Source organism: Gopherus evgoodei, unplaced genomic scaffold, assembly GCF_007399415.2.
Source record: "Gopherus evgoodei ecotype Sinaloan lineage unplaced genomic scaffold, rGopEvg1_v1.p scaffold_40_arrow_ctg1, whole genome shotgun sequence".
NCBI classification, from domain to species: domain Eukaryota; kingdom Metazoa; phylum Chordata; order Testudines; family Testudinidae; genus Gopherus; species Gopherus evgoodei.
Window position 1 is genome coordinate 536,626 of NW_022060061.1, and position 14,962 is coordinate 551,587.

Sequence of the window (14,962 nt, forward strand, 5' to 3'; positions counted from 1 at the left end):
AGGAGGGGTTCATGCTGCGGGGGGGCTCAGGGCTGGGGCAGAGGATTAGGGTGCTGGGGGATGAGGGATTCATGCTGCGGGGGGCTCAGGGCTGGGGGCAGAGGATCAGGGTGTGGGGGGGTGAGGGTTGGGGCTGGGGGATGAGGGGTTCATGATGCAGGAGGGGGCTCAGCGCTGGGGCAGAGGATCAGGGTGCGGGGGGATGAGGATTGGGGCTGAGGATCAGGGTGCGGGGGGATGAGGGCTCTGGCTAGGGCTGGGGGATGAGGGGTTCATGCTGCGGGGGGCTCAGGGCTGGGGCAGAGGATCAGGGTACGGGGGGATGAGGGCTCTGGCTAGGGCTGGGGGATGAGGGGTTCATGATGCAGGAGGGGGCTCAGGGCTGGGGCAGAGGACCAGGGTGCGGGGGGATGAGGGCTCTGGCTGGGGCTGAGGGGTTTGGGGTGTTGGGGAGGCTCAGGGTGAGGGCGGAAACACGGGGTAAGGGCAGCCTGCCTTGCCATATGCGGTTGGCAGGCACTAGGACCCTGGGGCAGCAGACAGCAGTTCTGCCGGGAGCCCAAGCAGGTAGGGGAGAGACCCACGAAGCGGCGGTGGGGGGGGGCGGGTGGCAGGAGGGGGCTGGGACCTGCTCCAGGCAGGGACATGGGGGGGCGGGGTGGCAGGTGGGGGCTGGGACCTGCTCCAGGCAGGGACGTGGCGGGGGGTTGGATGGCAGGCGGGGCTGGGACCTGCTCCAGGCAGGGACGCGGCGGGGGGGGTGGGGGTGGCAGGCGGGGGCTGGGACCTGCTCCAGGCAGGGACGTGGCGGGGGGTGGGAGTGGCAAGCGGGGGCTGGGACCTGCTCCAGGCAGGGACGCGGCGGGGGGGTGGGGGTGGCAGGCGGGGGCTGGGACCTGCTCCAGGCAGGGACGTGGCGGGGGGTGGGAGTGGCAAGCGGGGGCTGGGACCTGCTCCAGGCAGGGACGCGGTGGGGGGGGCAGGTGGCAGGCGGGGGCTGGGACCTGCTCCAGGCAGGGACACGGCGGGGCGGGGATGGGGAGACCCGCGGGGGCCAGGGCCCAATCCAGGCAGGGGCTGGAGCAGGGCACCCGGCCCTGACTATTCCTGGAGCCCAGGCACCGCAAACACATATAACCCGCCGCCTATGCCCCCCAGGTCCTTCAGCCACTGGACCCTGCGCCCCTCCCTGAACTGGGCCTAGAAGAGGGCGGTGCTGGTGCCCCCACATCTGGGGCAGTTCCGAAGGACCCCTAGTCACCTTGCTCCGTGCTGGCTCTGCCCCCTTCCCCACCTCTGCCCCAGCCTGGGCTCCCAGCTGCTGTCCCTGCCTTGTCTGCTGTGGGGCTGAGGGGCAGCCGGCTCCCGGCTGGAGAGGGAGGAATCAGCCTGTTTGGGAGCCTGCGGCGATGGCCCCCTTGCTGTGTGCGAGGCAGGGGAAGGACCCGGTGTGTCCTGGCAGCGTCTCCCACCCTCTGGCCAGCCCCGCTCAGCAGACAGGTCCCCACGCGGTGTCCCACGAGGCCGTTCTGCCCTGGCCCAGCTTGTCTGTTTGCTGGGGGCGGGGGGCAGCAAGGGCTGGGCCCTCAGGCCTGGGACTTACCCTTCCTGCCCTGCGCTGCCCCGCTCTGGCAGGGTGCTGATAGACCCCCCCCCCCGGTCTGGGGATGGCTCAGTGGGGGCCTTGTGGGGCAGCAGCCGCCCAAAGGTTTGTGGGAATGTAAGGGGCCCTCTGAGCCAGCACTGCCCCTGTGTGACGCCAGGGGGCACCGCCCCGCATGGAGCGGGGTGGAGGCGCTGCCCTCATGTGACGCCGGGGGACACCGCAGGGAGGGGGGTGGGGGCACTGCCCCCGGGTGACGCCAGGGGGCACCGCAGGGAGTGGGGTGGGGGCGCTGCCCCCATGTGACTCCACGGGGCGCCACCCCGCAGGGAGTGGAGTGGGGGTGCTGCCCCCGTTTGACTCCAGGGGGCGCCGCAGGGAGCGGAGTGGGGGTGCTGCCCCCATGTTACTCCAGGGGGCGCTGCCCCTCAGGGAGTGGAGTGGGGGCACTGCCCTGTGTGACTCCAGGGGGTGCCGCAGGGAGCAGAGTGGGGGTGCTGCCCCCATGTTACTCCAGGGGGCACTGTGCTGCAGGGAGCAGGGTGGGGGTGCTGTCTTCATGTGACTCCAGGGGGCGCCGCCCCGCAGGGAGTGGAGTCGGGGCGCTGCCCCTGTGTGACTCCAGGGGGCGCCGCAGGGATTGGAGTGGGGGCGCTGCCCCTATGCGCCTCCAGGGGGCGCTGTGCTGCAGGGAGCAGGGTGGAGGTGCTGCCTCCATGTGACTCCAGGGGGCGCCGCCCTGCAGGGAGCGGGATGGGGGCACTGCCCCCATGTGACTCCAGGGGGCCCTGCCCCACAGGGAGTGGAGTGGGGGCGCTGCCTCCATGTGACGCTGGGGGGCACCGAAGGGAGTGGGGTGGGGACGCTGCCCCCACGTGACTCCAGGGGGCACCACAGGGAGCAGAGTGGGGGCACTGCCCCCGTGTGACTCCAGGGGTGCTGTGCTGCAGGAAGTGGGGTGGGTCGCTGCGTCCGTGTGACGCCTGGGGGCACGGCAGGGAGCGGGCTGGGGGCTCTGCCCCCATGTGACTCCAGAGGTGCTGTGCTGCAGGGAGTGGGGTGGGTCGCTGCGTCCGTGTGACGCCTGGGGGCACGGCAGGGAGCGGGCTGGGGGCTCTGCCCCCAGTGTGACTCCAGAGGTGCTGTGCTGCAGGGAAGTGGGGTGGGTCGCTGCGTCCGTGTGACGCCTGGGGGCACGGCAGGGAGCGGGCTGGGGGCTCTGCCCCCATGTGACTCCAGAGGTGCTGTGCTGCAGGGAAGTGGGGTGGGTCGCTGCGTCCGTGTGACGCCTGGGGGCACGGCAGGGAGCGGGCTGGGGGCTCTGCCCCCATGTGACTCCAGAGGTGCTGTGCTGCAGGGAGTGGGGTGGGGCGCTGCGTCCGTGTGACGCCTGGGGGCACGGCAGGGAGCGGGCTGGGGGCTCTGCCCCCATGTGACTCCAGAGGTGCTGTGCTGCAGGGAGTGGGGTGGGGCGCTGCGTCCGTGTGACGCCTGGGGGCACGGCAGGGAGCGGGCTGGGGGCTCTGCCCCCATGTGACTCCAGAGGTGCTGTGCTGCAGGGAGTGGGGTGGGTCGCTGCGTCCGTGTGACGCCTGGGGGCACGGCAGGGAGCGGGCTGGGGGCTCTGCCCCCATGTGACTCCAGAGGTGCTGTGCTGCAGGGAGTGGGGTGGGGCGCTGCGTCCGTGTGACGCCTGGGGGCAGGGCAGGGAGCGGGGTGAGGGCGCTGCCCCACGTGACTCCAGGGGGCGCCGCAGGGAGCAGGGTGGGGGCGCTGACCCCATGTGACAGGCCCCTGCCCCATTCCCTGCCCCCCTAAGCCAGCCAGTCCCCGCCCTGGGGCCGAGTGGGAGCTGGCACCCCCTAGCGGGGACAGGCCCCTGCCCCATTCCCCACCCTCCAAGCCAGCCAGTCCCTGCCCTGGGACCAGTGGGAGCCGGTGCCCCCTGGAGCTGAAAGGCCCCTGCCCCATTCCCCACCCCTGAGCCCTCCGGTTCGCCTCTCGGCACTGGCTCCAAGGCCCAGGCTGCTCAGCACAGAGGCCGTGTCCCGAGCGCGGCGGGTCCCTCCAGCTGTGTGAGCAGCCGCAGCTGAGAACCGGATTCCATCCTTCGCTCCCCGCCGCAGTCGGGAGGGACAGGGGGCTGATCAGTGCAGCCTGACGATGCTGAGCATAAGCATCCGCTCAGCCACCCCCCACCCGCCTCTGAGATGGGCTGGTAAACAACAGCACAAAGGCAGCGGGCAGGGAATGGGGCACGGGGCCTGTCCCCTCTGGGGGTGCCAGCTGCCATCCGGCCCCAGGGCAGGGCCTGGCTGTCACCAGGGAGCAGGGAATGGGGCACAGGGCCTGTCCCCTCTGGGGGCGCCAGCTGCCCTCTGGCCCCAGGGCAGGGCCTGGCTGTCTCCAGGGGGCAGGGAATGGGGCACAGGGCCTGTGCCCTCTGGGGGTGCCAGCTGCCATCCGGCCCCAGGGCAGGGCCTGGCTGTCTCCAGGGGGCAGGGAATGGGGCACGGGGCCTGTCCCCTCTGGGGGTGCCAGCTGCCATCCGGCCCCAGGGCAGGGCCTGGCTGTCTCCAGGGGGCAGGGAATGGGGCACGGGGCCTGTCCCCTCTGGGGGCGCCAGCTGCCATCCGGCCCCAGGGCAGGGCCTGGCTTTCTCCAGGGGGCAGGGAATGGGGCACGGGGCCTGTCCCCTCTGGGGGCGCCAGCTGCCATAGGGCCTGGCTGTCTCCAGGGGGCAGGGAATGGGGCGCGGGGCCTGTCCCCTCTGGGGGCGCCAGCTGACATCCGGCCCCAAGGCAGGGCCCGGCTGTCTCCAGGGGGCAGGGAATGGGGCACAGGGCCTGTCCCCTCTGGGAGCGCCAGCTGCCCTCTGGCCCCAGGGCAGGGCCTGACTGTCTCCAGGGGGCAGGGAATGGGGCACGGGGCCTGTCCCCTCTGGGGGCGCCAGCTGCCCTCCGGCCCCAGGGCAGGGCCTGGCTGTCTCCAGGGGGCAGGGAATGGGGTGCGGGGCCTGTCCCCTCTGGAGGCGCCAGCTGCCCTCCGGCCCCAGGGCAGGGCCTGGCTGTCTCCAGGGGGCAGGGAATGGGGTGCGGGGCCTGTCCCCTCTGGGGGCACCAGCTGCCCTCCGGCCCCAGGGCAGGGTCTGGCTGTCTCCAGGGGGCAGGGAATGGGGCACAGGGCCTATCCCCTCTGGGGGCACCAGCTTCCCTCCTGGCCCCAGGGCAGGGTCCTGACTGTCTCCAGGGGGCAGGGAATGGGGCACAGGGCCTGTGCCCCTCTGGAGGGCGCCAGCTGCCATCCGGCCCCAGGGCAAGGTCTGGCTGTCTCCAGGGGGCAGGGAATGGGGTGCGGGGCCTGTCCCCTCTGGGGGCACCAGCTTCCCTCCGGCCCCAGGGCAGGGTCTGGCTGTCTCCAGGGGGCAGGGAATGGGGCACAGGGCCTGTGCCCTCTGGGGGCGCCAGCTGCCATCCGGCCCCAGGGCAAGGTCTGGCTGTCTCCAGGGGGCAGGGAATGGGGCACGGGTCCTGTCCCCTCTGGGGGCGCCAGCTGCCATCCGGCCCCAGGGCAAGGTCTGGCTGTCTCCAGGGGGCAGGGAATGGGGCACAGGGTCCTGTGCCCCTCTGGGGGCGCCAGCTGCCCTCCGGCCCCAGGGCAGGGTCTGGCTGTCTCCAGGGGGCAGGGAATGGGGCACAGGGCCTGTGCCCTCTGGGGGCGCCAGCTGCCATCCGGCCCCAGGGCAGGGTCTGGCTGTCTCCAGGGGGCAGGGAATGGGGCGCGGGGCCTGTCCCCTCTGGGGGCACCAGCTGCCCTCCGGCCCCAGGGCAGGGTCTGGCTGTCTCCAGGGGGCAGGGAATGGGGCACAGGGCCTGTGCCCTCTGGGGGCGCCAGCTGCCATCCGGCCCCAGGGCAGGGTCTGGCTGTCTCCAGGGGGCAGGGAATGGGGCGCGGGTCCTGTCCCCTCTGGGGGCACCAGCTGCCCTCCGGCCCCAGGGCAGGGTCTGGCTGTCTCCAGGGGGCAGGGAATGGGGCGCGGGTCCTGTCCCCTCTGGGGGCGCCAGCTGCCCTCCGGCCCCAGGGCAGGGTCTGGCTGTCTCCAGGGGGCAGGGAATGGGGCACGGGGCCTGTGCCCTCTGGGGGCGCCAGCTGCCATCCGGCCCCAGGGCAGGGCCTGGCTGTCTCCAGGGGGCAGGGAATGGGGCGCGGGTCCTGTCCCCTCTGGGGGCGCCAGCTGCCCTCCGGCCCCAGGGCAGGGTCTGGCTGTCTCCAGGGGGCAGGGAATGGGGCACGGGGCCTGTGCCCTCTGGGGGCGCCAGCTGCCATCCGGCCCCAGGGTAGGGCCTGGCTGTCTCCAGGGGGCAGGGAATGGCATGCGGGGCCTGTCCCCTCTGGGGGCACCAGCTCTAATCTGGTCCCAGGGCAGGGCCTGGCTGCTTCAGGGGGGTGGGGAATGGGACATGAGGGGGAGGCTGTCACCTCTGGGGGGCGTTGGCTGTGATCCAGCCCCAGGGCAGGGCCTGGCTGTCTCCAGGGGGCAGGGAATGGGGCAGAGGGCCCATCCCCTCTAGGAGATGGAGGATGAGGAAAGGTTGTGGGTCACCCCCCCCCAGTCCTTGGCCTGACGCTCGCTCTCTGCTCTCATTGGCAGAAGCCCAAGGACCTGCTGGACCCCGGGCTCTGCAGCCGCTCCTACACCGCTGGCAGCATGCTGGGCGCGGACCTGCGGCGTGGCCGGCGCCGCCTCTCCTCCAGTCTGCAGGTGCCACCATGGAGACCCCTGGACCGGGCACGATCGCCAGAGCCCGACAGCGTCCAGAGGCCGACCACCCTGCCCCTGTGCATCCCGCCCCGCATCGCCATCACCCACGCCGAGCTGGACAGGTAGGGCACGGGGGGATCACGGTGTGTGTGCACAAATACACCGGGGGAGCGGCTGGTTATCCTGCCCTGAGTGTGCAAACACCCAGGGGGCTGGTTATCGTGCCTTGAGCATACAAACACCCGAGGGAAGGGCTGGTTATCATGCCTCGTGTGTGCAAACACCCGGGGGAAGGGCTGGTTATTGTGCCTTGAGTGTGCAAACACCCAAAGTAAGGGCTGGTTATCATGCCTAGAGCGTGCAAACCCCCGGGGGAAGGGCTGATTGTGCTCTCAGTGTGCAAACACCCAGGGGAAGGGCTGGTTATCATGCCTAGAGCGTGCAAACACCCTTCGGAAGGGCTGGTTATCGTGCCTTGAGCGTGCAAACAGCTGGTGGAAGGGCTGGTTATCATGCCTAGAGCGTGCAAACACCCGGCGGAAGGGCTGGTTATCATGTCTTGAGCGTGCAAACACCCGGCGGAAGGGCTGGTTATCATGCCTAGAGCGTGCAAACCCCCGGGGGAAGGGCTGGTTATCATGCCTCGTGTGTGCAAACACCCGGCGGAAGGGCTGGTTATCATGTCTTGAGCGTGCAAACACCCGGCGGAAGTGCTGGTTATCATGTCTTGAGCGTGCAAACACCCGGCAGAAGGGCTGGTTATCATGCCTAGAGCGTGCAAACCCCCGGGGGAAGGGCTGGTTATCATGTCTTGAGCGTGCAAACACCCGGCGGAAGGGCTGGTTATCATGTCTAGAGCGTGCAAACACCCGGCGGAAGGGCTGGTTATCGTGCCTTGAGCGTGCAAACAGCTGGTGGAAGGGCTGGTTATCATGCCTAGAGCATGCAAACACCCAGGGGAAGGGCTGGTTATCGTGCCTTGAGCGTGCAAACAGCTGGTGGAAGGGCTGGTTATCATGCCTAGAGCGTGCAAACACCCGGCGGAAGGGCTGGTTATCATGTCTTGAGCGTGCAAACACCCGGCGGAAGGGCTGGTTATCATGTCTTGAGCGTGCAAACACCCAGGGGAAGGGCTGGTTATCATGTCTTGAGCGTGCAAACACCCGGCGGAAGGGCTGGTTATCATGTCTTGAGCGTGCAAACACCCGGCGGAAGGGCTGGTTATCATGTCCTGAGCGTGCAAACACCCAGGGGAAGGGCTGGTTATCATGTCTTGAGCGTGCAAACATCCGGCAGAAGGGCTGGTTATCATGCCTAGAGCGTGCAAACACCCGGCGGAAGGGCTGGTTATCGTGCCTTGAGCGTGCAAACACCCGGCGGAAGGGCTGGTTATCATGTCCTGAGCGTGCAAACACCCGGCGGAAGGGCTGGTTATCATGCCTAGAGCGTGCAAACACCCGAGGGAAGGGCTGGTTATCATGCCTCGTGTGTGCAAACACCCAGGGGAAGGGCTGGTTATCATGTCTTGAGCGTGCAAACACCCGGCGGAAGGGCTGGTTATCATGTCTTGAGCGTGCAAACACCCAGGGGAAGGGCTGGTTATCATGTCTTGAGCGTGCAAACATCCGGCGGAAGGGCTGGTTATCATGCCTAGAGCGTGCAAACCCCCGGGGGAAGGGCTGATTGTGCTCTCAGTGTGCAAACACCCAGGGGAAGGGCTGGTTATCGTGCCTTGAGTGTGCAAACACCCAAAGGAAGGGCTGGTTATCATGTCTTGAGCGTGCAAACAGCTGGTGGAAGGGCTGGTTATCATGCCTAGAGCGTGCAAACCCCCGGGGGAAGGGCTGATTGTGCTCTCAGTGTGCAAACACCCGAGGGAAGGGCTGGTTATCGTGCCTTGAGTGTGCAAACACCCGGCGGAAGGGCTGGTTATCATGTCTTGAGCGTGCAACCCCCCGGCGGAAGGGCTGATTGTGCTCTCAGTGTGCAAACACCCGGGGGAAGGGCTGATTGTGCTCTCAGTGTGCAAACACCCGGCGGAAGGGCTGGTTATCATGCCTAGAGCGTGCAAACCCCCGGGGGAAGGGCTGATTGTGCTCTCAGTGTGCAAACCCCCGGCGGAAGGGCTGGTCAGGCCAGCGCCCCCTGCAGTCGGGTCTCAGCAGTGCTTGTGGCCTGCCAAGGGTGGGCCCTGCAGATCAGCCTCCTCTGGCTAAGGGGCTGGCGCTGGGGTGCGGGGGCAGCATGGTAGGAGGGGGGGGCACAGGGGAGGGTCTCTCAGGGTCTCTCTGATCCAGGGCGAGTGGTGATTTATTCTAGCTCTCAGCCCAGCTGCACTATTTGGCTCAAATAGAGATTTATTGGACATGGTGGAAATCTCCCTAAAACCATCATCTTCTTCCTGCCCCCCCTCCCCCTCCTGCCCATGGGGGATCCCAGCCCATAATCCTTCTGCTGCCGTTCGGCGCCCTGTGGCGGCGTCAGGGCTGGGAGACAGTTACACCTGCAGGGCCATGCAGGCTCCAAGGCAACTCCCTCAGCGGAGTGGGCACCACGACCCGTCGCCTGCAGAGACTGCCAGGGGCCTGGCTCCTTCTCTCCTTCCCTGGGGCTGGGCTAACCCACCACCCCTGGCAGATCCGCTCCCTCCCTTGTGCGGGGCAAGGAAGGACGGCAGTGGAGGCTGTAGTTGCTGCTTCCTGGCAGGCGCGGGCAGGAGGAGCTGTGCCAAAGTGTGTTTATTTGTCGCGGGGTTTGGGGGGAGCCCTAGGAAGCCCGATTAGCTTTGGGCCCCCCATGGGGATTTGTCTGAACCGTGGGCGGTGGCGGCTGAACGTTGAACCTCCCACTCGTCAGCTGGGAATCAATCGTCTTTTGACACTGGAAAAGCAAAGTCCTTGTTCCTTCAAGGTTCCTTGTTTGTTCCAGTCATTTCACCTCCCCTGGGGCCCGGGCCCACGCCCAAACGGCGTTCCCACGCCCGCGGAGGATGATCCGCGCTGGGGGGAGCTGCGGTTCACGCTGGTTACCTCTGGGCTTTTGTCATGAGCGCAGACAAGCCAGTTGCATTCCCTGCCTGTTCCTCTCGGAGCCTGGGGCCCCTGGCCAGGGCTGAAGCACTGATTGTGCTACAGAAGACTACAAAACGAGAAAATCCTGGTCGAAGTCCCTTTGTCACAGGCTGCTCAAATGTGGGAAGGTGGGCGCTGGAGGGAGGAGACAGGGGGATGATGCCAAAGGCAAGAGCTTTCTGATTATCCACGAAGAAGGGAGTTTGGGTCTAGTTCGTGGGAGGTGATGCCAGAGTTTGGAACTAGGGTCGTGTGATGAACTAGGAATGTTCTTAATGTTTTCTCTGAATACGGTGTTGGTGCCTCAGTGTCCCCATGGCAGTTCTTAAGTATCTGGCAGAGCAAAGGGCCAGTGCCCCTAAATGCCTGACACTCTGTCTCCTAGCAACTGATGGCCTGGGCCCCCCCCCTCTGCAAAGGTGCCAGCTGAAGGTGTTGGAGACAAAGGGATCAGGTGACCTCCTGGCCCGGGAAAGGAGCTGAGCAGAGCGGAGGGGCTGGAGGGGGTTGTTAGTCAGGAGCTGGCTGGGGACGAGGAGTGAAGTGCAGACATGGGGGTCTGGCTCACTGCCCCCCAGAATGGACCCAGCCGAGGGGTCTGGTTCTCTGTACCTACAAGCTCTGTTTTAAACCCTGTTCCTGTCATCCAATAAACCTCTGTGTTACTGGCTGGCTGAGAGTCACATCTGACTGCAAAGTGGGGGTGCAGGTCCCTGTGGGTTCCCCAGGACCCCACTGAGATGGGCTCGCTATGGGAAGCACACGGAGGGGCAGAGGATGCTGAATGCTCCAAGGAGAGACCCAGGAGGTGAAGCCGTGTGAGCTTCTTGCCCTGAACAAGTCTGCTCCAAGGGAGAGGAGGCTCCCCAAAGTCCTGACTGGCTTGGTGGGGAGCAGTTCCAGAGCATCGCCCGGGGACTCCGTGACAGGTTGCTTGGGTGGTTGAGGCCCCAGCTCTGCCCCTGGCTGCTGGCGTGATCCTGGGCAGCGTTTCCCTGGGGCTCAGCCCCATTCAGCAGAAGTGAAATCTTGGTTTGAAATAACGTTTGGGTTCACCATTTTCCCCCCGTTTGTTAAAAATGAATCACAAACATTTCACAGGGTCCCAACAGAAACAGTGTTTAGTTCAACCCGAAACAATTGTCTTCAACTCTTTGCTTCACTGAAAATTTTGAAAGATGTCCTTTTCAGTTTGACCTGCAACGAGAATTTAAAAAAAGCATTTGGAATCGCTAGTGAACCACAACATCTGTTCTTCAGTGGCTCTAATGAAGGGTGGCGTTCCAAGCTTTTCTCTGCAGCCAAAAGGGCCAGAAACTGACTTTGCTTTTTTCAGTGCAAACTGTGAGTCTTCCTCATTCACGTGACTCCAGGAGCTGGGGCTTTAAGCAAAGCCCCCAGGGTCTCGCGCTCCCAAGAGCTGCCAGTGCGGATGTGACTGACTGGCCTCGGGGCTAGCTGGACCTTGGAGGTGTGTGTCTGTTTGCTAGAGGGGCAGCTGCCAACCTGGGAGGGAGGTGACTACTGGAGCTGCACCACTGTTGGTTGTCAGCGTTAACTCTCAGGCTAATTAAGCCAAGCTAACATTATGCTAAGCATGAGTGCCGTAATTGGACCCAAGGTGCTGCTCAGGAATTATAGGCAAGAGCTCAGCAGCGAAATGTCGCCAGAAGAAGCCATTAGAGCAGCTGTTCCTCAGCGCTGGGAGGTCTGCATGACAGGCTGTTTTCAGTGACTGGCGTGTCACCCCAGCCCCGTCCCGGGATGCAGCCCCGTGGAAGGATGGGCCTGGGGCTGAGGTGGTGGGCGTGTAGCCCCAGCCCCGCCCTGGGACGCAGCCCCATGAAAGGCTGGGCCTGGGGCTGAGGTGGTGGGCGTGTAGCCCCAGCCCCGCCCTGGGACGCAGCCCCGTGGAAGGCTGGGCCTGGGGCTGAGGTGGTGGGCCTGTAACCCCAGCCCCGCCCTGGGATGCAGCCCCGTGGAAGGCTGGGCCTGGGGCTGAGGTGGTGGGCGTGTAGCCCCAGCCCCGCCCTGGGACGCAGCCCCGTGGAAGGCTGGGCCTGGGGCTGAGGTGGTGGGCCTGTAACCCCAGCCCCGCCCTGGGATGCAGCCAGGTGGGAGAGCTGGGATCAAGGCCTGGCTCCATGATTAGCTCTCTCAGTGGCCGCCGGGCGGCGCTGTGCTGCAGTTCTCCGCCTGGGAGCTGGGAATTCGAGCTCAGCCTCACTGGGGGTGCCCTGCTGCTTAGGGGCTGGCCGTGTGGGCAGGACCCCTGGGTTCTGTTCCCTGCTGTGTGACCTAAGGCACCTCCCTGCCTCACTCGCTGCCTCAGTTTCCCCTCCCACCCTGTGTTTGTCGCCTGAAAGCTTTCCAGGGCCGGGGTTGGCCCTAGCTCTGTGCAGCGCCTGGCCAGTCAGTGTGGTCTAACGCCTGGTGCTGCCCTGGGGACAGGCAGTGTGAGTCCGAGCCAGACTCAAGCAGGGCAGTTTCCGTCTTCCCTTGCAATAGACTGTGCCAAGCACCTGGACGGCGATAAATGGGCACCTCTGGCAGGATCCCGGGGGGACTTTCTTGGAGTGCGAGCCTCAGATTCGTTGGTATTAATCACTCCCCACAGCCAGCCGTCGATCTTCCCTGCCGCGCCGGGGCCAGGGCCGGGGCAGGGGCCAGGACTGCCTGGGAAGCTGAGGGGCACTATCACACTCTGCTGAAGTGTGTCTATGTCCTACATCCTGGCTGCTGCCATGGGAAGTGAAGGCTGGGAAAATCCTGCTTGGCACAGGCGGGGGGCAGAGCTAGGCAAGCAAGGGATAGCGTGATCTAGTGGGCCAGGGACTAGACAGGGGCCCAGGCAAGCTGGGTTCTGTTCCTGGCTCTGTCACTGACCTGCTTGGAGACCTGAATCAGCCACTTCCCTGCTCTGTGCCTCGGTTTCTCCTCACACCCTTTTTCCTGTCCGTTTAAACTGAGCTGGGCAGGGCAAGGTAAATGTGTGTATCTGTGCCGGGACTGCTAGGATCTGCCATAGCCCTAAGAACTGTCTGGTTAGGACCCGGTCTCTCGGAGGCAGGGCCTGTATCTCACTGTGTCTGGGAGCGCCCAGCACAACAGGGCCTTGCCCCCTGGCTAGAGCCTCTAGGTGCCACCGTAATAACAGGGCTGGGGAACAAACGGAATCGTTAAAGCCTGGTTAAAGCCCAGCAGTTGTGCCTCTGAAGGGCTCTGTGGTTTTTTCCTGGTTCGGTGTCTCCTGGCTGGATGCGATTGGGGTTGAACTTCACATGATTTTCAGTGCATGGTTCCCCCCACCCCTGCTGCCCTGTTTCCCCTCGAGAGGGGAGAGTGTTGGCTCCTGTGGGGCCTGAGTTGGTGACCTCACACTGAGTGAGTTTCACACAGCGTGGCAGGGGGTGCGTGTGTGTGTGTGGGTGTTCACGCCTCTCAGCCACACAGCTCCCGAGCCCTGGACGTAGAGCCTCTGTCCCCGTGTAACCTCGAAGTCTCTGCAGTCCCCCAGGAACGCAGCCTGCTGTGCAAAGCCCAGAGCTTTCCCTTTCTCGTTGGCGCCCCCGGGGAGCAGCTGGCTGGAAAATCCCCTGGCTTGGTGGAAAGGGGGGATTCCTGCCTTGCCCAGTTGCCAGGGCTCACAGAGGTTGGTGGGTGAGGGAAGCAGCTTTCGATTGCTCTGCAGATTGGCCCCCCTGGGTAGTGAAGTGACTGGAGCAGACGCGTGAGCAGCGGGGCTGCAAGAGGATGCAGTGACCTTTCCGTGTCCGCCCAGGGCAAGGGAAGCTAGGGGGGTGGGAGGGAGCTGCCTCCATCTGCCTCGTGCTGCCAAAGGAAGCCGGGGTGGGGGTGGTGGGAGAGCCGCCTCCATGTGTCTTGTGCTGCCAGGCTGCGTCACCCAGGCCAGGAGAAAGGGTTCCCTGGGGCAGTGGAACTAGCTGGGGCAGCTGGGTGGGGCTGGATGCAGGACTGGTGCTCTGGGTTCAAACCCTGGCTCTGCCGGTCACTGCCTGGGGTGAATCCCTGCCTATTTCTCTCCTTCCCTCTGTGCCTGTAACGCAGGGCTCTCAATGCTGCCGGCATCTGTCACGGAGTGTGGGGAGTCCAGCCCTGCACCCCTCTTCCTGGGACCCACAGTGACTCTCAGCCAGCCAGTAAAACAGAAGGTTTATTGGACAACAGGAACACCGGTTACAGCAGAGCTTGCAGGCACAGTCAGGACCCCTCCACCGAGTCCTTCTGGGCTTTCAGGGTGCTTGGATCCTAGCTAGGATCCCCTGAATTCCGCCCACACAGCCCCAAGCCCAAACTCCAACTGCTTCCCTCCTGCCACTCCCTTCCTTTGTCCCCTTCCCGGGCAAAGGTGTTGACCCTTCCCCTCCCTTACCTAGCTCAGGTTACAGGCCCTGGCATCGTCCATCCCCTAAAGTCCTTCCCTGCTCTCCCACTCCCCACACAGACAGTCCCTACTGCATCACAGCGTCTCTGAGCCCTCAGGGCAGGGCTCGCACCCGCTAGGTGCTGCTGGACATTAGCTGTGGCTCTGCGGGGCCAGTACTGCCCCTCACCCCAGTGGCCGCAGCTCTGCCCTGAGCCATTCCGAGAGGGCTTGGCGAGCCACCGGAGAAAGGAGTCACAGAGGTGGCCGCCTCTAGCGTCACTTTCATTCCATGGCTTGTGTTATTACCTGTCCTTGCCTTTTATTCCCCAGCCGGCCGTGTGGGCCGAGGGCCTGGCCCGGGGCACTGGGCGCCACTCAGCCCCGGAGCAGGACGGGCAAGCCCCGATCCCGTCCTACTGAACCACACCAGTGAACGAAGCCACTACCAAACTGGCTCGGGCGGGGAGACACGTCTCACCCCCTCTCCCTTCACAGCCCCACTGCAGCATAAAGCTAAGCATGTGCTTGGGGCTTCGCAGGGCCCGGCTCAAATCACTCTCCAGGGCCGGAGGGTGGTCGCGTCGTGCAGGGTTTCTTTGCAGCCGTGAGGGATCTGACAGGAGAGCTCAGGCTCTGAACTTAGCTTTGCAGCCTGGGGGGGTCAGGAGCCAGACCCCATGGCTGCGAAATTCATGTGGCCATGGCTGCCTCTGCAGCTTATTGCCGAGCTCTTTCCTTGGTATTTGCTTTGTCCATTTATTCTAATAACTTCAAGGAGCTCCCACGTCGCCCGACCTCTCGCGCCCTGTCTGGGTGCAGCCAGCGCCCACTAGCTATGGGAGATGCGTGGCCGTTTCCTGAGGGCTAGGAATTACCCATCAGGGCTGGGCCCTGCACCGTCGGTGCCTCCTTGCTGCCCGCGGGGTGTCGGGCCGGATCAGAGCACCCAAACAGTGGGGCTGGTGCCACACGCATTGCGCCTCTGCTCATTTCGCTCAGCAAGTCCAGTGGAGTTTAATTAGCGAGGAGAACACTTTGGAACGGGCCTAGCGGGATGTTCCTTAGTGGATTTTGTACAAATGACTGAGGTCCTGGGAAGCAGGCAGCTTTCAGCCAGGCTGTGCTGGTCCGTCTCTGCT

At 65.1% G+C, this 14,962-nt stretch overlaps 1 protein-coding gene across 1 annotated transcript in view; it reads left to right on the forward strand.

Moving 5' to 3' along the window:
* LOC115642400 (translation initiation factor IF-2-like) overlaps positions 1 to 6,491 on the forward strand; it is a 28,385-nt gene extending 21,894 nt beyond the window's left edge. The window contains exon 4 of the mRNA XM_030545835.1: positions 6,255 to 6,491. Within this exon, the coding sequence (XP_030401695.1) occupies positions 6,255 to 6,491 (237 nt within the window). The remainder of the gene's footprint in view (positions 1 to 6,254) is intronic.
* The last annotated feature ends 8,471 nt before the right edge of the window (positions 6,492 to 14,962 follow it).